The sequence below is a fragment of the Xenopus laevis genome, chromosome 5L (genome assembly GCF_017654675.1).
Source record: "Xenopus laevis strain J_2021 chromosome 5L, Xenopus_laevis_v10.1, whole genome shotgun sequence".
NCBI lineage: Eukaryota > Metazoa > Chordata > Amphibia > Anura > Pipidae > Xenopus > Xenopus laevis.
The window spans coordinates 124,015,408-124,040,958 of record NC_054379.1 but is presented as its reverse complement, the minus strand read 5'-3'; the positions used below and the strand labels follow the sequence as shown (position 1 = coordinate 124,040,958).

At 40.2% G+C, this 25,551-nt stretch overlaps 1 protein-coding gene across 1 annotated transcript in view; it reads left to right on the top strand.

Moving 5' to 3' along the window:
• Window positions 1–6,051: 6,051 nt before the first annotated feature.
• tiparp.L (TCDD inducible poly(ADP-ribose) polymerase L homeolog) overlaps window positions 6,052–25,551 on the top strand; it is a 34,986-nt gene continuing 15,486 nt past the window's right edge. The window contains exons 1-2 of the mRNA XM_018263765.2: window positions 6,052–6,222; window positions 10,011–10,969. Coding sequence (XP_018119254.1) covers window positions 10,035–10,969 — 935 coding nt within the window. The 5' untranslated portion in view covers window positions 6,052–6,222; window positions 10,011–10,034. The remainder of the gene's footprint in view (window positions 6,223–10,010; window positions 10,970–25,551) is intronic.

The window sequence follows — 25,551 nt, the reverse complement described above, 5'->3', positions numbered from 1 at the left end:
CCTTCTTAAGTCACTGCACATATCTAACGTAGCCAGGGCAATTTCAAATAATCTGGAGAATGGCATTTAGTGTTGGGAGTCTGAAGGATGGAATTCCAAAGCTGGGTAACCCCCAGGAAAATTTGAGGGAGTTGACGATTATGTTGCAGGTGATTCCCACTCAAAGTGATTCAGTAGGTACATGAGAGCAGCTTTATTTACAGATTAAGGGAAATGGCACACAGGGATGTTAGTGTGAATGTTTCTCTTGCCTGGCTGCTCCAAGCCCTCCCACCTTCCTCCTCTGCTTTAGATATGGCCACATAATGTGAATAAAGTCATTACCATGCGCCAGTTCATGTTTGTTCAGCATATGTTGCTGGTGATATATAAGTAAATGATGGCATTGTTGTTCTACTGACAAACACAGGAGCATCTGCTACCCATGTAAATTACAAATACGAATTTTGCAGAAATGCAAATAACATTACTGGAGCGTCTGAAGGTATCATAAACTCTCCTTTCCAAGGGTACCAAAAGCTCAATTACATTTCATTAAACTCATCTATCTTTGCATTATTTAAACACTGCAGTTTACAATACTGACTTTACTTCAGATAGAAAACACAAAGATTAGTCTTTTGGCTCCATTTCAAGGTCAGCCTCCATAGTCAATATACGTAATTGCTATCCACGTACTTATTAGTTATTCATGAGGCATACATAAAGATAATCTCACAGGCCAAGAGTGTTCAAAAGGAAGAAAATTAGTCATGATGGGTTAACCCCTAAACCCCCAGGTATCATTTTCACATAGTAGACAATTTAACTTTTTACAGAACAATAATGACTGAAATAATAAATAATATAAATTAACTCTGTATAGTGTTTTGGGGTTTATATAGTGGAAGGAAAATATAACTACATTCATTTAGATTGTGGCTGTCCGACTGGAGGCCTATGGGCTGGAGGTGGCCCTCTGGGATAATATGGTCCCCAGGCTGCTTAAAGGGATCCTGTCATCGGAAAACATGTTTTTTTCAAAACACATCAGTCAATAGTGCTATTCCAGCAGAATTCTGCACTGAAATACATTTCTCAAAAGAGCAAACAGATTTTTTTATATTCAATTTTGAAATCTGACATGGGGCTAGACATTTTGTCAATTTCCCAGCTGCCCCTGGTCATGTGACTTGTGCCTGCACTTTAGGAGAGAAATGCTTTCTGGCAGGCTGCTGTTTTTCCTTCTCAATGTAACTGAATGTGTCTCAGTGGGACATGGGTTTTTACTATTGAGTGTTGTTCTTAGAACTACCAGGGAGCTGTTATCTTGAGTTAGGAAAATGTTATCTGGTTTCCTTCCCATTGTTCTTTTGTTTGGCTGCTGGGGGGGAAAAGGGAGGGGGGTGATATCACTCCAACTTGCAGTACAGCAGTAAAGAGTCATTGAAGTTTATCAGAGCACAAATCACATGACTTGGGGCAGCTGGGAAATTGACAATATGTCTAGCCCCATGTCAGATTTCAAAATTGAATAAAAAAAAATCTATTTGCTCTTTTGAGAAATGGATTTTGAATTCTGCTGGAGCAGTACTATTTACTGATTCGTTTTGAAAAAACATTTTTTTCCATGACAGTCACCCTTTAAATTAATTTATAAAAGTTAAACAGCACTGTTCTAGATGAAACATTTATACCAACTATATTGTAGCAAATTATAGATATTCCCTCTATTTGCACCTAAATATTAACCCCCCTCCCCTAGAAACAGGAATAAGACTGTAGGAAACAACAGTTGTGAATAGTTCATATACAGACAACTTGTCATCCAGATTAGCTATACAAAATAGTCACATTTACGCACACACATAGTTGGATTTTTGGCAATGTATATCATGCCTAATTAAAAAAAAAAATCCAAAACCTTCCCACAGTTTCTAAAAGGAAAAGCAGAAATCTTTGAATTAAAGTTCATATGACTTATAATTGAAGGCTGAGCTCCCCACTGGGCAAGTACCAATAAAGAAAGCACATCTTGTGCGCATTGTTTAAGCTTCAGGACTGGTGGTCTCTGGTCTCTTTAGAGCTGATAAATGCAGCGCCAACCTAATTAATAAGTGTTCTTTCATGGAGGCAGGGTACCAATTTAGGAGCCATGTGGATTATAACAACACTGTACTTTCAATAGCTTCTTAAATTGAGTACACGCTGCTCGTCTGCCTGTTTAACTTGTCAGATCATTAGCCAATTTACTACATGTATACACTTGGGAGGCCAAATGTTCTAGTACAGGCCCTAATCGGCCTGATATACCTACAGTAATCTATCTTGGAGCCCAGCACACAGATAGATGACAGTCAGCAGGTAGAGGGCAAAAGTAGATGGCAGTCAGCAGGCATTATCTGCCTTTGTGAATCCAGCTATACATTCAAACTTTTTAACAGATAACTGCATTCACTTATGCAGCCCACTTAAAATCTTTAAAGACAGTCATCTTCTATCTATATCCATAACATCTGGGCCAGACAGACCCCCTCTCCTGATTTCCTGGCCCAAAAAAAAAAAACATTTGCGGCTCTTTTTGCGCATGCACGGCAGTAGGGGGTCCGGAGGGGGGCCCTGGACAAGAGCCCCGTTGGGCCCCGGGCCCCCAAGTCCAACCCTGCATATCATAACAGAATAATGTATCTTTAAAGTGGTGGTTCACCTTCAAGTTAACTTTTAGTATGTTATAGACTGGCTTATTATAAGCAACTTTGCATTTGGTCTTCATTATTTATTTTTATTGTTTTTGAATTATTTGCCTTCTTCTTCTGACTCTTTGTAGCTTTCCAATGGGGGTCACTGACAGGGCCGGATTTACATAACAGACACCCCTAGGCCCACTGCTGTTCATCGCCCCTGCCCCTCCCCCTACCTTTGTGCACATACACAAATTTTCAGCATCTGGTTCAGAGTACTGGGGATTGGTGCACAGGAAATTTGAAAAACAATTGTATCTCCTGCAAATTCCCAGTGCTTCCTAACCAATAACCAATGTAGGTGTAATTGGGTGGCATGCCACCCCCCCCCCCATAAAAATCTGCCTAGGCCTGGTCCCTGACCCCATCTAAAACAAATGCTCTGTAAGGCTATAACAGGGGAATGTAATAAAAGTCGCAAAGTGCAAAACAATTTGCACCAATAAGACTAAAAATCCACATCTCGCAATGTAATATTGTTCCTTAAACTGTTATTGCATTGCGAATTTTAATTGCGCATTGCGAATTTTAATTGCGCACTCATAAGAAGTGCTTGAAGGTGTCGTAATCTTTTGGAGCAAACATAACGACTTTTTCAGTAAGAAGTTTTATTACATTGACTGCGCATTGGCGCAAACTATAAAATTCGCAAACGGTCTTTCACTGTCGGAAGTGGTCGCTAAACAGTTTCCGGGCTCGCAAAAGCTATATTAAATTCGCACAAAGCAAAATTTGTTCGCGCAAAGGCATAACTTTTTCGCATTGCGATTTTTATTACATTCCCCCGTAAATGTATTGTTATTTATACTTTTTATTATGCATGGTTGCTAGGGTAATTTAGGCCCTAGCAACCAGATTGCTGACATTGCAAACTGGAGAGCTGCTGAATAAAAAGTACTTAAAATAAGTACTCTAAATAACTCAAAAAACACAAATAATAAAAAATGAAAACCAATTGCAAACCAATTGCAAATTGTCTCAGAATATCACTCTCTACATCATATTAAAAGTTAACTCAAAGGTGAACAACCCCTTTAATCATCATGACTGATATAACGCTAAGGTCTCTGGCTGAGCAGTATGGGGTATTGGAAATAGTGGGATAATAGCCGAGAGTTATACTGAGTTCAGAACAAGAAAAAAATAAAGAAGAATGCAAATTTAAAATAAAAAAAGTAAAGAATGACATCTATTCATCAGGCACTGTATATAAAGTAGGGTTCATCCTGAATATATTCTATATAGTAGGGCAGGGCTGCCATCAGGGGGGGACAAGTGTCCAGGACCCAGGCATAAAGGGGGGCCCGGCAGTGCTGCAGTTTAGAAAGAGCCGGGCCCCCCTTGCCAGCGCCGAAGATCTGCGGCCAGCCGAACAGCCGAACAGTGGAAAATGCAGAAGTGCCGAAAAGCCAAACAGCCGAACTCCCGAAGCGGCGAAAAGACCTGAAGCTATGAAAATAGCTGAAGCCGAAGTCCTGAATCAGCGAAAAGACCGAAGTCACGAAAACAGCCGGAATTGAAGTCCTGAATCGGCGAAAAGACCGAAGTCACGAAAACAGCCGGAATTGAAGTCCTGTAGCCACGAGTTTAATTCTACTGAACACCAATTTGTGTTTTTTTTAATCCCCTGGCCACCAATGTATTATTTTAATATTCTATAGGCACCTGCCACCAATGTTTTTTTTTAAAAATATTTTTGGGGCCCCAATTTTTTTTTTTAGCTTGTAAGGGGGGCCCTGCCACCAATGTTTTTTTTTAAAAAAAAAATTTTGGGGCCCCAATTTTTTTTTAACTTGTAAGGGGGGCCCTGGCACCAATGCTTTTTAAAAAACACTTTTATGGGCGGCCCTGGCACCAATGTTTTTTTAAGGGGGCCCTGACCATCAATAGCTTTTTATAACTTTTAGCTCTGTCTGTGTGGTCTTTTAACTGTGATGTGGAGTGGGCGGGGCTTGGGCACCAGAGTGGGTAGGGTGGGACCCAAGGGGCCTTCAGCAGTGGCATATACAGGGCCGCCATCAGGGGGGGACAGGGGGGAGAGTTGTAGGGGGCCCGAGGGTAATGGGGGCCCGGCCACTCCACACTTACTTGATGAGCTTACTTGATTCCCGGACTTCTGACTTTGGGAAGGCATGGACGTTTAAGGGACCCTGGCCACCAATTTTCATTTAATGTGGGGGGGGGCCTGGCCACCAATTTTTTTTTCTCATGTGGGGGTCTCAGCCACCAATGTTTTATAATGGGGGGACCCTGGCCACAAATGTTTTTTTTTTGGGGGGCCCTGACCACCAATATCTATTTATTTTTTATTAACATGTGGGAACCCTAGCCACCAATATTTTTTTTGTTTTTTTACTGTGTGGTGGGGGCGGACCTGTGGGGGGGAGGGCAGACCTGTAGGTGGGGCTTGCGGTGGGCGCAGCCCAGGGGGCCTAGGAAGTTTTGTTGTATGGGGCCCTGCGATCAGTGGCGGAACTACCGGGGGAGCAGGGGGTGCGAGCGGGCCAGGGCCCGCACCCCCTCAGGGCCCCCCGGAAGCGCCGCCACTGAAATCCCCACTAAAATTCGGCCGTACGGAGGGGGGCAGGGCCTGGCTGCGCGTCACGCAACAGGGCCTGCCCCCCTCTAGGAACGCTACTGCCTGCGATTTCTGATGGCGGTCCTGGGCATATAGCTATCAGGTGGGCCCTGGTTAGAAGAGCTTACAGTCTAGAAGGGAAGGAGATACGGTTGCCACCTGGCTGGTAAAATTATGGTTGATCCCAATGTTATTAATAGGGAAAAAAGATAAATATATAGGAAGGCCGGTATTTTTTTCCATAGAAGTTGACAACTCTAGAAGGAGAAGGAGAGCAGTGTCAGACTGGCCCGGCCTGGGATACCAGGTGTCAGTGGGCCCTCCTGCTTCTAAACATTTGGCCTATTTCATGGACATTCCCTATTTCTATGAGAACAAAGAGGCTACATAGATGGAGTAATAGATTATAGTGTGTAAAGAAAAGAGACTAGGAGAGGTTGAGTGAGGAGAGGAAGAATAATAGTACTGAGAGTGGGCCCCTGGTCCAAGGTTTTTGGGTGGGCCCCTGGTGTCCCAGTCTGACACTGAAGGAGAGTGAGACATAACCAGCTCAAGGTTGCGAATACAGAGCGGATCAATGTAAGTGTCGTGCAGGTGAGACGGTGTCCAGCAGATGGCAGTATGAGGAAGTACAGAGGAGTGTGTCGCTGTCCCGCAGCTCTATGCACAGTAGTATCTCCTCCTGCTCCCCATATGCTCCTCTGTGAGTCGTGCAGTCTCGTGTGGGCGTGGCTTGCGGGAGGAGATATTTAATAATGTTCCACGTGAGGGATCAGGACTGGACTTGAGCTGCTGTAATGGGAAGCTTGTCACGTAGGGAGCAGCAGGCGAGAGCGGGGCTAAGAATCCCTCCCACCTCCCTGTAGAACAGAGGCTCAGCCAGGGGACAAGGAACTTACTCCAGCCTGACCCCGGCACTGGCAGGTAAGTGTCCCTTCATTCAGATCAGCAGCCTGTGTATGGGCAGGACCCCGTATTTCTCTTCTTATTTTCCTCCGACCCATCATGGATGAGATCCGCGTAGGACTGTGATGTTCTGAAGATCTGGAGTTAGCGCGACCCACTGGGTCGGACCTGGGAACTAAAGGCACTTGCTGCATCGAAAGGGAATATCCTGGCAAGTTTCACAAAGAAAGTGACCTTAACCGAGGCCCCCGGGGATCCACAGGTTGTGCTGCACCGCTGCCCCTTCCCTGTGCCCTGGCACACAACTCTCACCCAACTCTTCCTCTCATTCCTCATGGGGGACCGATAGTGCACTTCTTCACCGAGGACAAAGGGATTCGCTTGGCTCCAGTTATTATTGTTGTTTGGGGTTAGACATTGAGGAGTTTGATGTTTATTCCAGGAGTAGGAAGGTACCAGTGCCTAACCTATCCCTAGGATCTGGAAAGTGCAATTGTTTTCTTTCTGCTTACTCAGAGGGTGGTGGGAGTTTAAGTTCAATAATAATAATGCCTGAGAGGTTCTCTAGCCAAAACTGCTTTTTTTCCCTTGTAAATGAAAATGCCATTCTAAGCAACTACCCAATATACATGTATTAAAGTATTTCTATACTTATCAGTATAATGTCTACAGAAAGCACTATCTTCCTGGCTGTTTCTAGTCTCTGCTCTAGTGGTCTGCTGCTTTTAACAATCCTGGAGGAAAACGGACTTCTGTTACATTGTTTCAAGAGTCAGAGCCTGAAAACAAAAGGATAAACTGCTTTCAACTGCAATTGCAGCTACAAATAACTTTAATCATGCAAATAAAAAGAGGGTTTAGGACAAGTTCCCCTTTAATATGGCAATGTGCTCTAGTGCAATTGGGGAAGAGTGTTGCAGATGGTCAGAGGATATGACCCTGTCCAGACAGACACTTGCTTGGAAGTTTATTGTTCAGCAAGCTGGTTGTGTTGTAACTTGGTGTAGAAATAATAGCCTGGCTGCTAAGTGCTTGTTGGTTCCAGATACACTGTGGGCTACTGTGCAGGGCTGGGTCCCAGAAACCCTGAATATTGCACATTGTGATCCTTTGTGTACGAATGAAACAATATGTTACAATACAAAAGCATTGTTGGATACACAGGTCTCTCTGGCACATGTATGGGGTGATGGCTGGAGAGCTGGCAGAGGAATCAGAGCTATGTTGTTCTATAAGGCAGCCTGGCACATTGATCACATTCAGTCCTGCTGGGAATCTTCAGTTCAGAGAGCAGCAGCTGCGCTTTACATACAGATAATGAAAGAGATAAGGGGATGTTATAGTGCTAGCTAGAGATCACTTGAGTCTAATGAAATGATTTCCATACTCAGTGTAAAACTGCACCATTTGCCTCCTTTATTTTAACTTCACAGTATCATGTAATTTGAAGCTCATTTCCAACCGGTACTATCAGCTAGAACAAATGGAGTCTTATGATCCCGGTTGAGCCAATGCTTGCCTGTTCCCTCCCCGCTCAACACATTCCTTGTCTGTCCTAATCCCACTTGGTAAATCGCACGTACACAGATACTTGAAGACACAATAGGCTGAGAGAATGTCAAAGATCCAGCCCACCAGCTGAAGAGAACTACAGATCTCAACATAGGTTTGGCTTGGAGGATTTAGGGGGAAGTCTGGAAGCTGTATGTATGCATGTATAGATGTTTTTATTGAAATAGCGCTAATGAAAGGTGAATGGCCCCAAGTTTGCATTCCTGAAAGTATCCCTTATATTCGAGCTGCAGCTTTAAATGTTAAAGTGCACAGAACCTGTTTCTCACAGTCCAACTGCTTAAATGCAGGCAATATAGATGCACAAATTAATCCCAATGTTATTAAGGTGATAATGATCCATGCTGGGCATATTCAAAACCTAAATTCATGTTACCATAAAGAGTGAACAGTAAATCCAGAACTTAATAATAATCACCTTAATAACATGAGGTTAGGTGACATTTCTGGATGTATTTACATGCCCTTTACTCTCTTTCTATGCTGTGTGATATAGAACAATGTGCCAGGATTGTGATACATTGATGATTGTAGCCTTATGACTGTGTAAGGCTTACAGTAATTCTATATTGAAACCATTCAGTGTTTGTTGATTTATATGTTCAAAATATAAATAATATATCATCAGAAAATGTGAATAATCATACAATGATTGGTCTGTTTGTATATTTCCTTTGTGCCAAGACATAACATATGCCCATTTTCCCATACCATATGTGAAGAGATTTAGACTATATAGATTTTAGACTATATTAAAGATTTAATACCAAACACACCAGTTTTGTGAGTACAAAGTATTTTGTAATGAAATGCATACAAAGCACTTCCTGTTTACTGACCCTTCCATAATGCTCATACACAGGCTGATGCTGGCTGCTGTTTCAGGTGTTTCAGGTTTTTATTGTTGGTTTGCTGTAATTTGTCCTATACTTATGGCCTTTCAAAGCTTGTGATCTGGCATGGTAGAAGATGACTTTAGGAAAAGATGACAGAATGTACAATGCACAGTAATAAACTTAAAGGCAGAACATTTAAATTAGCCGACAGTTATGGACAAATTGGACAACTATACTGACATCTGGTGACCTGGCCAAATGAGCAGATATGTATGGCTTGAATTGCATGTTTAGATTTTAGTTTGACGTCGGGGAACCCTAAAACGTAACCATTATTCTTATCATTTGAATCATGGGACTCTGGGGAGAAGACAGATTTACTCATGTATTACAACAGACTGCAACCTGCGGGCCCTGGATCACGTGTGTTGGAGAACCTGGTTTGAACTGAGCATAAGCTCATTGAGGCCTTGGTGCAAGTCAATCACTTGATATGCTTATAGCATATTGAATGTGCCAAAACACGTCTAATTGTGATTCTGAGATGCTGTGTAAATCCTTGTTCGGGGAAAGCCTTAACACAAATAGTCCCTTTGGCACACAGGTAAACTGACCTTGAATGACCTGTGATGGGTAGGATGTTTTTGGTAAAATAACCAAACTTATTTCAGATATATTTTTTTCTTACTTATGCATCTCCTACAAGTATTCACCAAGGGAACGTATGATATCGTTTTGCTTTCCTATGACTAACCCGAGTCATTGCCGAGAAACATGAAACAGTGAGTGAGGTGGTGAGGCCATTGGGTGTGTGAACCACATTAGGCACAGTGAGTCTCAGAGTTGGGAAATGGGCATGTGAATGTACCAGACTGGGTGTGCTCCAGAGAGGGAGATAGTGACTGAGACAGGGTGTGTACACGTGTGAACTCAAAGCTGTCTGTAATTAAGCCATACTTGTGTATTTTGCTAGGCCTATTAGGGATACACTATGTGCCTTTGCAGTGTTTAATGTCAGCAAAAGGTGAGATGTGTTCAAGAGCCATGTACAGTTGTCTGCAAAATGTGGTAAGCAACGTGAGCATAACTTAGAGCTTGTATATGTCATGTGTGGCCCTCCAACTATTGTTAAACTGCATCTGTCATAGCTTACCATTGAATTGCTAACCAGTGGGGATTCTGGGGGCTATAGTTAACAAACAACTCAAGAAGCATAGGCTGCAGATTACTGAGCTAGATTATGCATTCCTACAGCTACTCTATGGTATGGGATGTGTGGGAGTTCCATGACATACAATTTCAAGGGTATGCATGAGGGGGATGGAGTGAACAATTGTTTTTGATCAAATATATATAAACCGCCTAACGCTTTTGTCTTTTATTCTTTTTTTTCCTTAGGCAAATTTAAGGCATTTTGAACCCATGGAGAACTCTATACAAATAATGGATACAGAGATTCATGGGGAATGTTCTGTAAAGGTCCCCAGTGACACAGATATGAGTGAAAGGGACTTTTCCAGGCACTCCGGCAAAATTCCACCTCTAAAGCCATGTTTTAAAAAAAAACAGGCTCCAAAATTATTAGACTCAGAAACAATAAATGCTCTACGGCCAATAATTACTAGTTTTTTGGGATCTGGGACTCTTGATGGAATATTTGTGTCTAGGAATCGAGCTGGGAATACAAGCAGTTTATGTGAGCCCATTGACAAAAAGGCACTGGGGATGGAGCAGCAGTGCACTCCAACCAGTCCAAATCTTAGCCCCTTAACAGACCAACCACCTACCGTTCATACAGAGCAGGAAGATCTTGTGGTACATCAACCCACTGTATTAGAGACAACAGAACCAACATTTCCATCAGACAACTCAAATGTGACTGTTAATAATAGTAATAATAACACTGCCAATGGGTCTTTCCAAGATGCTCTCCTGCAGACAATCTCAACAGATTTCACCAATCCTGGCTTCTTGGACAAGCTAACAGAAAGCTACTCATCAGGGTTATTCCAGGATAATGGCTCTCTGGACCAATACAGTTTAAACCAAAACAATTCCAACACTGGAATATTTCAGGACAAAACAGAGGAGGCATCTCTACTTCTTGTGTTCGAACTTCTGAATCAGTTGCAATATCATGTCCACCAAAAAGATGGTGTAGACATTTGTGTGGATTTCCTACAAGGTTTGTGCCTTTATGGAAACGACTGCCAGAAACATCACACAGTGTTGCCATATCATTGGCAGGTTAGGAGGAGAGGTACTGGTATCTGGCAGAGTGTGAACGATGATTCTCAAGAACATGTGGAAAGGCTCTACTGCAGTCCAGATAGCGACCGGATCAAAATGAGATATCAGTAAGTATATTACACACAGGAGTATGCAAGCATTGTGTCTTTTGTATTGGGTATGCACAAAACACAGCATTCAATAGTGAAGCAATTTTGTTGAATATGTGCAAATTTAAAGGGGAAATTTAACATTATCATTAAGTGACATTAACTTTTAGCACAATGTAGTTGTATTACAAGACAGGAATTTTTTTATTGTTTGTGTTTTTGTAATTACTTAAGCTTCCTAGTTGGGAATTAGAACTAGTATCTGTGTTTTTTCATTTTCACTTGTACCCTAGCATTGATTTGAAGAGCAAACTGGATTATAAAGTGGTGATGCCCTAAATAGAACAAGCGATACAAAGATAAATCTGCTCTACTTTCCCTTGAAAATGCTTTCCCATCAGAGATAATGTAAATCACCTGTGGGGAAAACATACACATTGCTTAATTTTTTTGAAGTTTCCTATCAAGGAAACAATGGGCTTCTCTGGAAAAAATGAAGCAACTCATGTTTTCCCACTAGCGATGTACATTATTGCCGTAGGAAAGCATTTTCAAGGGTTAAGTCCAGATTTAATGTGGGCAACACGTTTGCCAGTACCCTGAATGAATTTGATTTCAGATTCCTGCAGTCAGTGACCCCAGTAATCATTTAAAAGGTGGCCATGCGTTGCCCAGTAAAATCTGGTAACCAAACTGGATAGAGATCCATTTGTTTGGCAACCTAGTCAAATGAGTGGATCTTACAGTGTAGGCCTAGCTTAATTGTTAGGTTTGAGAGAAGCAGAACAGAGGCAGATAAGGTTTGGGATCCGTTTGGTATTCAACTGAATATTTTCATGAGGGTTCAATAACTGGCTGAATTTAAAAATTATCAGTTGGTACAACCCTAATTTGTATACAGTGAAACATCAGCTTTGCATTCCCTGATTAAGATAGTTTTCACATGTGACGCCATTGTATTGCTGTCCCACCAAATTATAATGTATAACGCATTTCCCTGATTTTCCATTCTTCTGGATTTTACTCCATTTTTTTCCAGTCCCTTGAAAAACATATAAAGGAGGCACTACTGTATGAGTTTTACGTTAACAGTAAATATGTACACATTCTTATATTTGGCATGTCTCCTCATAGCTGCCTCTTAGGAACAAAAAACTCAAGTGAAATGACAAGAATGTTGCCTGTTTTAGCCCTTGGGTCATCCGTAACCTTTTTTCTTTCCACCAAATACTGTTGTGTTTAACAACCATCTTTAAAGAGGAAAGATTGTCAGTAAATACCAAATTTAGTTTGAACCAGGGATGGGCAGCTGAAGGTTGGTGAGTGTAAGGAGGCTGCTGGGAGTTGTAGTACAAGTAACTAGTTTAACCAATGTGACATCTTTCATTTGGTCTGAATAGCTACATTGCTTTGTAGAAAAACACATTTTGTAATATAAGCAAATATGTGTTTTGACATTTTGTTGCTCGTTTGTGAGTTAGTATGTGAGTGAGTCACTGTCATTAATGTAAATATAATAACCTTACAATTCAGGAGCAGCATCTTGTTCTGTCTAATTTTATAGCTATGAATGTAACAAAAAATTTGTATCCAGGGAAGCAAATTATAATTAAGTTATGGTTTCTATTTTAGTAGTCTATTATCATTATAATCCTTTATATTGCTCTGATTTTACAGAGATTATACTTTATTCATTCCATGCCCCAATGGAGTAACAATTTAAGTCACTCAAACTTTTAACCTTCCTATAAGTAACATACATGGAGTCAATAGGAGTTTTCCATCTTGAAATTAACATTGAAATCTCTGTGGTGCTGTTCTTGTGGGTGCCTACTAGGAGGTCCTAAATGTATATGTGCTGTTTTTCATAATGCAGTGGGTGGGCCATGTATGTGGTAAGAACTGTATGAATAATGAAGCGCATTTTCAGCGGGTCAGGCACAGTTATTCTGTTTGTGTGTAAACTGTGTACAGCAGTTTAACCAAGTGCCCAGGAGGGACAGATATAATATTGAGGGCCATATACCTTTGCATTATAAGTATCTTCGAGCCAACCGTCCAATCAGTCAGAAGAACACCAGGAGCTGTGGCTCTCTTTACTTCCTTTCAGCTGACAGAGATGTTTTCTGTCAACACAGTTACTCCTCAGTCCAGCAGGATTACATAATTATTTATCTGTTGGTAGATACATTGTAAGCTGGATGTAGCTGATGCAACCGTTGACAGGGGTTTAACAATAGGATAAGCAGAACCAAGAAAGTACGATGTTCTGTGCCATTTCAATATATGTTTGCAAACAGTCCATCTTCTTAGAATTATATTTATGTAAAGCACTACATATATATTTAAGTAAATTAAAGTACAGGTATGGGATCCATTATCTGAAAACCTGTTATCCAGAAAGCTCCGAATTACGGAAAGGCTGTCTCCCACAGAATCCATTTTTGTCAAACAATCCACATTTTTAAAAATGATTTCCTTTTTCTCTATAATAATAAAACAGTACCTTGTACTTGATCCCAACTAAGATATAATTAATCCTTATTGGAAGCAAAATGAGCCTATTGGGTTTATTTAATATTTACAAGATTTTCTAGTGAGGCATGGAGATCCAAATTATGGAAAGATCTGTTATACGGAAACCCCCCAGGTCCCGAACATTCTGGATAACAGGTCCCATACCTGTAGAATTCGAATTCTAATGGAGGTCCAGTAAGGTCTTGTTTTGCCACAGGACTGTGCCCCCTTAAACTCTCAAATGGGCAGCCTTGTCACTGGGTGCTGTAGCTGCGTTTGGTACGTCTGGCTTAGATTTCTTGAATTTCAGCAACTAAGAAGGGAACCCCACTCTAGATCCCGCTGAAGGTATTTATATGTAAGAGTTAAAATAGTTTGTAAAGGTTGGTGGAATTATTTAATAGCTCGTACCCAGAACTCGTCCGACTACTTACTAAGGTGTGGGGATCCACCTACACTAACCTCCAGTGTTTACCTCACGACAGCAACCTACAGAGCGCTGTGGGGAATGCCACCTGACAGTTGGAACAGATATATGGGGATGTGAATGGTCAGTGTTATGTGTGAGCTTTGCTAAAGTTTCTGTAGGGTCACCACAACCTGACTTTCCTCACATTTCACAGCAATGTTGTGTTTCCTGGCAACAGTGGATAACAGTGTGTTGTGGAGCTTTTGCTTAGTAGCTCCTAAACACGCTAGAGTGGCGCATGATTTACATGGTTACCACATTATTTGGCCAAAGCTATTGATCCCACTGGGTCTGGCGTGCTTAGCTGACATGGGAGTGCAGTGTGCACAAAGCGAGGAAGTGTCTGGTCAGCACTTTACTTCATCAAACACAGTAAAGCTGCCTTACTAGTAACCAGCGGCTGTTTGATTTGTTATGTTCCTCTTGCTTTAAAAGTCCAATAATCCTTTGTGTATTTACTTTAGGGGCATTGTTAAGAAACTGCCCAGTTTGGTTAGAATAGCTCCCACCCAGAGCAGGTGTTTGGATTTGTGGTACTGTGACAGTAGGAGCAAATGTAGTCTGTCCCCTGCCATAAATGTTGATATACATTTGTTGCTGGTAGCATTTGTTTCCATTCTCAACTGCTTTATGTGGTGGGGCTCAGGAGAAAACAAGCGATATAAATTGGGCATTTACAATATATTTTTGTTGGTTATACCTTTTTTTTTCGTTTTTCTAGGCATGGAATTATACCATAGATGAAGGATCTTGTAGCTAATATTTTATAAAGACTTTTCTTGTATGTTGTACTTAAATGGTCAGGGAATATTATTATTATTAGTAACACGTATTTCTAAAGTGCCGTCATTCTGCAGCGCTATACAATAAATGAGTGTATAGATCAAACCTATAGATATCCTACCAAAATACAAATGATAACTGATACAAGAGGTAAAGAGGACCCTGCTCAATAGAGCTTGCAATGTAAAAGCATTTCAGCTTCATCTAGGTATATATACATACATTTATTTATATAGTGCCAGAAAGTTACAGAGCTTTACATTAATTTATAACAAACAGGGGTCTTAGAATAATTTAACAAATAAGGGTTATATATAAAAATCTTACAATCTAAAGATGGGAAGCGGTACAGTCCAGACTGTTTTTCAGTACTTTTAAACACATCTAAGTGCGGAGAGCAAGGCAGTTTCCCCCAACACGAGCTTCTAACTCTATACACTAAAATACACATTTTGCTCACTATACAGCGATACATTTTAAATGCATCCCAGATGTATTATATCCAATATATTATTATCCATGTACATTTTATATGAATTTAGCATTGCCTTTAGTGGAAATCTGTGATTTTTCCATGTCTGTGTACATGCTTTTAGAAGCAGCATTATTTTACAGAGCAGTTGTGTTGTACCAAACGTGTATGGTTTCTTTCAGAATGAATTATAGTGACTGAGTTCACAAGAGGGCTAGAAAAAAACCCACAGCCATATAGCATTCCCCATACTGTATCCAAGCTTCACACATAATTTTGCTTTCAACTGCAGAAAGTGTGACTGTGAAATGCTTACACACCTCCGGGGTCGGCCATTTAACTCTTTCTCCTAATTATCTTTCCATCCGGAGCCAAAATAAGGCACAGCCGTGTAATGCCCATATTGCAACTGAAGTGTAACCATGGTAAAGTCTTACCATTCATAGTAAACAACTGATGTCCATAAGTACACACAGCTGCATTTTGGTTTCATTCATACGTATTTATTGGCTCATTAGAATGCTGATTGGACTTTTCAGAATGAAGATGAAACCAGCATACGTGGGGGGGGCTTTGCTTTGGAGAGGTGCACAATACAAAGACAATTAAACAAAATGAAGAGCAGATGCAGAATGGTTTAAAGTATTTCCATCTTCAACATTTGAAAATTTAATTCACTAACCTCCCAATTTCCTTGTATTTTGGCACATGCTGGGAGTTGTAGTCTAACTATTAAAGAACAACAGGAAACCTCCTCGATCATAATGCCTGCAAAATAAGAAACTCTCATGTGTCTCAAGTACAGAGCAGAACAATGTGTGGAGTAACAAAGCGATTGTAGTATTCAGGGAAGGTGATAAAGCAGATGAGGCACGTTGAGTACTGCCTGGGTGAAAGGGCCCCAGAGATGCGTGAGTTCGGCTGTCTGGATATGATCAATAATGAATTCCTAGCTGCACATTTTCTCTCTTCCATTTACATATGAAATAAAACTAATTGGTTTCTTGTGCCGAGTTCCAAGCAAGTTGGGAGCCCTTTGAAGAATGGTCTTAGGGAATCTGCAATCACAAATGCATTCCCTATTTATGTTTCATTGAATAAACAGTTTAAAGTTTTGGGAGCAGCTGTCACCTGTATGCCAAAGCTAAGAACAGACTGCTGCTGCTTCTTCCCCTTTGAAATACAAAATGTTTAACCCTTTTAACCCTGCACGGATTAGGAATTGCAAAATATTTCTTGGCAGATTTTAACTCAAACCCCCATAGTCCCCGCTTGACGCTGTCTAATTACTAACAGTAGTGCTATGTCGACCAGAAAATGGTGAAAATCACAGTCGCTCATAACCATTTTCCTTTGTCTTTAGGGCGTTTTTGCACATGGGAATCTTTACATGCATTCCCATATGGTGGCTTTTCTTTGCTTCCAGCACACATGAACACATGAGTTAACAGAGTTTATTCTTTTCTAATGTGCCTGTATCCATTGCACCACACATATATGATATGGTAGCGCACAGTACCACGACCATGCAACCCCAATAAAGAAATAGTTGCAAAAGCAATTCTGCCAGACTGAATGTACAGTGGAACAAAAGAAGTTCAGGAAGTGCAAGTAAAAATGACTCCCCGCATCTTGAGAAAAACAAATGCATGTAATATTTTGGAGATATTCTCTGTATTTCATCTGCTCAGAAGGAGAATTTGCTAAATTGCTGTTATATGTATTGGATTTTGGGCTGTAATGAACAGGGTCCCCGTTACCTCCTGTTTCACTAAGTATATGATATATGCAATCTGTAATTTATATCTGGTATAATGAAGTTGCTATTACCAAAGTATAAATGATTCCCACAGAAATGATGCTTCAGCCTGTATCTGCTGGTGGTTGTAAGAAAGAAGAACGGCTTTATTCAGTTCATTGCCCCTTTCATTTTTGTTTTTGCTCCAAAATAAGTGATTTTAGTCACTGGTGTCCCTTTGTCATGCAAGCAGAGAGACATCGCTGTTGGAGGCCTCGCGTGTTGCCTCTTTATATTTGGATGAGGGGACAGTGGGAATTTGCCGTTAAACCATTCAGTCATGTGTTAAATATTTGAATGGAGCTGTTACACTGACCGTTCCCACTTGCTGCAGTTCTGTCCAGTGGAAAACAAGAACAGCGCTTCTAGTCTGTTTACCAAAGGAGGCGAAAGATCACATTCCTGTGCCTGCGTTATCACACATTTACTAGCGTGTGCAAAGGGTTTATTAGTTCATTATAGCAGATTACAAGAGATGAGAGCTATCGTGCAGATGAAATATTATCTTGCATGATCTTGCACAGGCAAAACCTGGATTATTTTGCTCAAGTGTGTGGTTACTGTAACTATGATATAAAGGCACCTGCCCCCAGTCATTCAAAAGGTAGGCCCTTGAATTCGGTTAAAAGCATGAATATCTAGTCTTTCTTCAACTCCCAGCAACCCCTTTCAGCTATGGCAATGACGTACAGCTGCAAAAAAAAAAAAACGTTTTCCAATCAGCTTCAAAAGGAATGATAAAGTTCAGCTGTGAACTGTTTGATCTGATTGTCCGTGCGAGCAGTTAGTTTAAGTAGTCACATGGAAAAATGCAAATGTGGAGGCATGTCAGGTACAAAAGCAAACAACTCGCTGGGTGCCCGAACCATTTTCTTCCTTTCTACTTGTGTATGTTACTTGCCATGTTTTTTGTGCCAGCTGATATATTCTCTATAGATGTCAGTTCTATATTATCCTATGATGAATGCCTTGGCTATAAACCATATGACACCTCCCATATATATAAGGGGCAGAGTGTGCTATGGAACAAAACTACATGACTGGGGATGTGGCAAAAACAATGGTATATTCTTATACATTTTGCAATCTTTCTGTAAATCATGTGTGTGCAGGCCTCCTTATTGTGAATAAATACAAATACATTTATATTAATTTTCAGCTCTAACTGAATTAGAATTTACAGCTTCCACTGACAGTAGGGCTGTTGGGTGGACTCTAGCATTTATAAGGCTGAATCTGCTGCAGTCCCAAAGCCTATTGCTTTAACATGTCTTTTGATACATTAGAGCGCTTTTTGAAAGCTGTCTTGTCTCCATCTTGCTGAGAACACTAGCAGCTTTTACATTCAAATGATTCTGGTGCTGACGCAATGGCTTGCTGGGGACAAGGTGCCCTTGCCTTTTACTTGCGTAGAAGAAATACTAGCTCATCTAGGATAATGAATGGGGAGACTGGACATATGAAAAGTTATGTTCACCTGACCTAATGCAGCAGCTGTTAAATGCAGCATCTTTCCATATCTCTGTAATGGTGCTCATCTGGTTACATAGTGTTCCAGTCACCGGTTCCTGCTTCTCTATTCTTCACTCTGCGAAATACAGTCTAATGGCCATTTAGTGCAAAAACAAAACCACTTTTTTTTTCATTACTTTCCTGGTTTGAGGGATGGAGGGAGTAAAATGTCTGAACAGATGAAATAACGTAATGTTTGTGGATATATGTGCAACAGAGGAAAGCAAGTAGGTTTGCACTTTGATGGGAAGACATTTCTCCCACTTACTTCCTTCTATTCCTTCCAAGGAACAAGCTGTTTTGTCAGAAACAGGGTTCCGGAAAGAGGAAAGAATCTAGGCCATTTCAATGGCAACAATATAGCCAATATATTACCGGGGCCGCTGCCTGATAATGTGCTCCATGAAGCTGTTACATTGATGTGGTTCCTACCCCTTCCAGATAGCCTTTGCAGCTTTTCTGCGTCACGTTTTGGGTTAACGATTGCAAACCTTCCATGCTTTAAGAAAAAGGAGCAGTTCATTTTTATGATTATGTAATGGAAATAACAGCCTATATTATAATACAGTGTTTAGAAACTGTATCATGCATTATAGCTGACTGCATGGAATTATGTTTCATAACATTTATACATTATGCCTCGTAAATGTATCAGCTCCCTTTTGGCTGATGGCACACTGGGCTCTTTACTGCCAAAAATGAGAAACACCCAACTGTAGCAGTATACATGAGCGCTTTTGGCTTCATCCCCACAACTTTTTTCACACTAAACAAGCGGCATTGAAATACCTAAAAATCACCCTCTGTTGCTGATGAGGGGACAACATAAAAACACAGACACTGGCAATTTTCCTGTGGCATGCTCAACAAGATTCACAGGCAAAACTATTTGCTGCCAGTCTTACATGCTTCCTGTAGGTTGCAATGGGTGCCATTGATAAACATTTTGCCCAAAAGGGCTCATTTACAAAGGCAATCACTTTTGCTTAGTAAAATGGCGTAATGGTAATGGCGTCATTGATGCCATGCAGTGATGCCACTCCAGAAGTGGGGTAATCCCCACTATGAATAGTGTCCAGTGCATTTTGTAGCAGACTTGGCACTCACAGTGCAATGACACCTTGGATAAATCCAGAGCTCAGAAAAAAAGAGTTCAGTATAATGGATTTGTTTGTGCATATTTGCTTGTAGAATTACGATTAACATCATCTTCAGCTGAGAAGGTCAGCTGGCTGTCATAGTGTACAGAATAAATTCTGTCGCTGCAAGAATACCTAACCTTATTTTGAGTAGCTTCCGCATATGCATAACTGTCAATAATATATGGTAAAATATAAGGATATTTGAAGTAGATGGGTGACCTTTTATGTAGGCCATGCAGCATATTTTAAAGTATGGGGTGAGATTGTGTCCTATAATAGATTTCGATAAGTCATGTAATGCCATTTTAAAAAAAAAAATAATAATAATTTATATCACTATAAAAACATATATTTTACAGTTTTTTTTAGAGTTCGTGAATATCTTTAATGGTAACATAGGGTATTTTATGAATTCTTTTGGTTCCATGGCCTCATTGCCTCGTTGCTGCTGTACACAGTTTGTTGCTCTCAGAGGATTATCTTAGAAATGGTTTTCACATGCCTTATCTGCAAGCGGTTATTGGCAGCCATGATGTGCACCAAGCAATTCCTCATGACCTGGACTGCTCATGCTTTGCCTAACAGCAGAAATGTGCTACAAGAGATATAAAAGCCCTCACTCACCCCATTGAATTTTGTCTGTTTGTTTCCCTTAACATTTGCTTAATGAAATGCAAATTCCAAGTGAACCAAGCCAACAATTTAAATAACACTCAAAATAGTTCCTTTTACATTTGCTTAATTTGGCAATAGCACTGGCTACAGTGCTTATTATCTTCAGGTAAGGGCAGCAGGGTTTAAATAAGGACGATTTACAGTCTGTTTAAGCACATTACATTGTTACTACATAATTGGATTCTCTGCTGTGAGACTATGATAGAAACAGCAGGCTTGGGCACTTTTATATTCTAGGCACTGTTGGAGTTATGCAAACATAGCTATTTACACCTAAGCAAAGTGCCTATGCCAAATATGTAGGAACATAAGCAATAAACAGTAATACTGCTTGATGGAACAGATATGTTTTATATTTTATACTGGACTATAAACATAGTTCCCCCAATACAGTATTATGCCTGCTGTATATCATTAAAAGCTAACTTGCTGTAAACTTGCCGAGTGTATTTGCACCATAGTGACACAATGGTTTCGGATGTGAAAGTAGAAGGAGGCTACTGCCCGCATTGAGGGCTGAAAACTCGACCTGTGTATTTCAGCAGGCTTTCAGCCCTCTGTGGCCCTAGCCTAAATGCGCACACATTATTCTGCAACTAAAACTGACATACTAGGTGAAATAAATCCAGCTTTGAGCATGGATAGGGAGACATCCATTTCAGGTCCCTGTTTTCGTATTTAGGCTTCAAACATTTTAGAAGCAATAGTGCAATTTTCAGAAGCAATAGTGTAATTGAGAGATAAGTAGAGAATGTTTTCTCAGTCGCTAAAGAGGAAGGACGGTTGTACTAATCAGTTGTTTGAATTCGATATGGACATTCATCATAGACTCGGGTAAACAGACTACAGACTTATCAGGAGTACAGACTCCTGATAAGAAAAGGAGGGGAGCAAGCTAAAATTCTTCCCCAGTCAGAGGTGAAATACATGTTCCCTGGTCATATACATGCCGTAGTATTCTGATTGATATTACAGTATCTTCTCTTTCAATGTCCATTTAATGTTAGGAAAATTAAGATCTGGTTCTCGAACTCTTTTGGTTTGGTACAAAATCTGAAAGAATACAGCTGTGGCTTTCGGTAATGCCACCAATTATGGACTGCCTTCTTATGTTCCATTCTGGCTTAAAATCCATGTTTTTGTCAGGGCTAGGGTTATCCAATCTTTAGTATTAAATTGGCTGTTTTTTGTATCATTGTGAGTTGTTTTTTGTGAGAATGTTTGGACATAATTAGCTATAGATACAGAACAGAGCGAGGCAATATTTAAGCATCTAACTCTAAGCGATCCCCAACCAGTGCCTCATGAGCAACATATCGCACACCAACCCCTTGTCACTTGTTGCTCCCAGTGACAAGTAACGTCAAAAAAACTTTAGAAAAAAATTGTTAGTTTACATAAATATGGAGTATTCCAAGTTTATGGTTTGGACCAGAGGTCCCCAACTTTTTTTTTTTTACCCATGAGCCACATTCAGATGTAAAAGGAGTTGTGGAGCAACACCATCATGAAAAAAGTCCCTGGGTTGAGCAAAATAAATGCAGTTATTTATAAATATATTATAGTATTATAAATATATATTTATAAATCAGGAAAAACTTTAAACAATGTTTTATGAAGCATAACATTGATGTCAATTGCAAGATTGAGTAGGTACCTTGAGCCCAAATCAATACAAATCCGATTTTCTGCTGTAATCTTGTGTAATTTGTGTTTTTGTACACTTCTCTTTTTCAATAAAACATCAGTTGGGGAGAGTTGCTGTGGGTTGGGTAGGTATCATTTAGTATATTCAAATTCAAATTGTGCCTTGACTTATTTGCCTTTTGTGGAATGAGAAAACACCACCTCTGACCCCAGAAGTTATTTGCAAAGCAAACTGTATCTTTCAATAAGGTATCGGTCATACTACCTAGATAAATCTTCCTGGGCACATACTCTAGTTTCCCTCCCCTCTGATGATGTCAGAGGTAAGCAGGACATTGGTACATTACCAGAGGGGGCAGGGCTTGTGCAGTGAACCCACCCAACCAACCTGTTTGCAAACCCTCATGTCCCATGGGTTACAACAGACCCTTACATCCTTCCTGATACGCATCAGAAGGGAACAATTTGGTGTGCCACTTGTTTCACCACAACTGACAGCTTTTGGAAAATGGTGGCACCCCTTTCTACAACTGTTTGACCTTTGCTTTAATTTAATTTCACTGACATGGTTCTGTTTTCTTGATGCTTTGTGACACATTTCCAACGTTTGACATTCATGGTGGAAAATCCCTACAGGGTTGAATAGACATTCCCTAATGAAATTAAATATTGCTTGGCAAAAGTGCTCATTGTGAAAACAATCTAATTTTATTTATGGCATGTCCTCCGCAGTGAAACGGATGTCTGATCAACATGAGGATATTAAACCTGTGGCCTTGCAGCTCTTTTGAATTACGACTGACAAATGCAAAGTTACTTTCTCCAGTAGACATGTAGCAAAACCAAGGGATTTCGTCGTGATCCTGCCCCTTTAATCACAAACATGTCCGAGTGCATTACATTTTTGATGATGTAGTATAAACACGCAGGAGCATGCCAACATCAAGATGGAGTGCAGACTTGCTTCAGTTTATGTTTGAAAGCAAGTTCCTAACTTGATACGTAAACTTAACTGCTCTCATGAATTAGTGCAACAAATTCATTTGCTATAAACTAAGCAAGTAAAAGTCCTGTGTGTAAGTGACACACAACAGATGTCCTAATTGAGCAGTTTGCGCAAGTATGGTTTTAATGGCATGTCGGGGTCTGATGCACCTCTGTCCCCTTTGCTTGTTCACTTGAGGGACATAGTGCATATTTATTTATTAGGTTTCACCACAACAAATACAACAAAAAAAACTGTTACAACATAATTTAAAAACATGGATGGTGAATGTGTATCTCTAGTCTTACAACATGTCCTAATGAAGCCCTTAAACAGACCTTTTCGTGGTTGATATCGTTTTTGTGCTCTCTTTTAACCTTCAAATGATAGCCATACTACTTATATTGGGCTGTGTCCTATGGGATTGTATACGGATTGTGTGTCTTGTTCCATCATTACAACTTCCAGGTCATTAAAGATAAACTATGTGCCTGAACATTGCAGGACTCTATAAAAATGATATCATATGAAACAGGCCATGTGGAAAAACTAATTCCTCTAAATAAAGCCTTTTCATATAGAATTTACTTTCCTAGTACTTTAATATGTGCTCATAGACAATCCGAGTTCAAACTAACATTTGAAGTACTAAAGTGTATCCCTCTGGGTCGTATTCACCACTGTGCTCACACATCAATGAAGGTGACGCTTATATGTTTGGCTGCATCAGCCAATGAATGGACAGAGTTGTGATTTTAACTACTTCTTCCTGTGTTAGTGAAACCCTGCAATATTTCCTGTCAGGTGATCAGTAACTGACACATAGAACTTAACAAAATGGTGGCTCAAGGGAAAAAAATGTAAAATGGCAATATTTACAGAATTCTCTGTTGGTTAAATGCAGCTATATTTTTATTTCTAACATACAGTTGCATTGTCTCCCCTGAATGTGATATTTGTTCTATGATGTACAATTGAATGGCCACTTAAAAGAGCCTTACAAATTATATTCCAGCGTGCAGTTCTCTGAGGAGCGGGCCTCTGAGCTATATCACGCCCTCAAAGCCCTTCTTTCTTTTTGCCTGTTTAAAATTCATGTGTCCTTTTCAGTGTCACGCAGCAGCTTCAGTAATTATGGGTTACGCTTGTGAATCAGTGTGGGCGTTAGTGAGCTCTGCATTGATGAAAATACACACTATGATATCAGGTATAATTAAGGAGTCGGCTTTCTCAGCGAAGAGGAGGACTCCAATGATAAAGCACCTCAGTGAGATTGTAAATGAGCTATTTTTACTGTTGCGATTAAAGGAATGATTTAGTGGTTGGCTTTCTAGGGAGCTATTCAAATCATGTGGAATCTCAGTCTTTGAATTGTGTTTCTATTTTTTCTTTAAAAGAATATGAATTATAGAGACCTGATATGGCAGAGAGATTTGCAAATGTAAAGGTATCTTTACAGTATAATAAACAATAAAATAATGAATTCAGGCAAGTGTTGGGAGACACAGGAAGAGAAGTGAGTCCCTTGTATGTTGAAGTTATAGGCACAAACCGAGGTGTAATAGGAGGTCAGCCATTCACAATGAGTTATTGGCCCTTAATTGCCAAGACTGAATTTTATACTTTGCTAGTGCTCCAAGTGGTAGGATTTTAGTTTAGTTTGGATGAGGCTAAAGGTGGAATTCAGTATTTTGTTTTTGCCCTTTTGCATGAGTTTATGGAGAATGGTTTAGCCATATATGTGCTGGCTGGCACAAATCAAGAGAATCCACTGCCTGGCACATAAAAAGTCAAGCAGGTTTGTATTTGTACTAACAGTTTATGTATGATTTGAACTTGAATGGCAAATACCTGACCAGCACCGTTGTTAGTTAGATTCTCTAGTGAGGGTCATTCTATACAATATACTAAGGATGGCAGGAGAGCTGTAATGGCTGTTTCTTATTTGTTCTTAATGTGTTGTTTTTCTTTACAGCCTGACCTAATTTGAATTTAGGTGCTACAAATTATCCTCATATGCTAATAGTGTAGCATTCGGAAGATCTAATTCAGTGTAAAGCTGAACAATGACTGTTTATTTCAGGGAGGGGTCCTAAAGTTACTGTCATTGCTAGTTGTTTTGACCGCATCATGGGAAACAAACTTCTCAAGAGCTTCCTGTTAGAGATGAGACTCCAGATTATGACTGTTTTCCGGCAGCTGACAATATTTTGATAGTCACGTAACATTCCAGTTCTGTGCTGTTTGTACCTGGCACGATTAGATAAACCCCTGGTCTGTGTGCCCATGCCTCAAGGCACTGCCTTTCTCTTAAATACCATGTTTATTGCTCATGTTTTTGTAGGTGTGTGTGTGTGCAATGATGGGTTAAGGGATAGCTTTTATGTTTCAATGTTTTCCAAGTGTGTCCTATGCTCTCTATATCAAGATAAATAAGTTACTGTGTGTCCCTGCTTGTTAAAGGGCACAGGGGGGCATTTGTCTTTGGCCCATGGCAAGAATATAATTATATTAGAAGCACAGTTTAAATCTTGTGTAAAAATTGTTCTGATTTCTGACTGCCTACACCAAGGATAGCCTAAGTCCCATTTCCATTACTG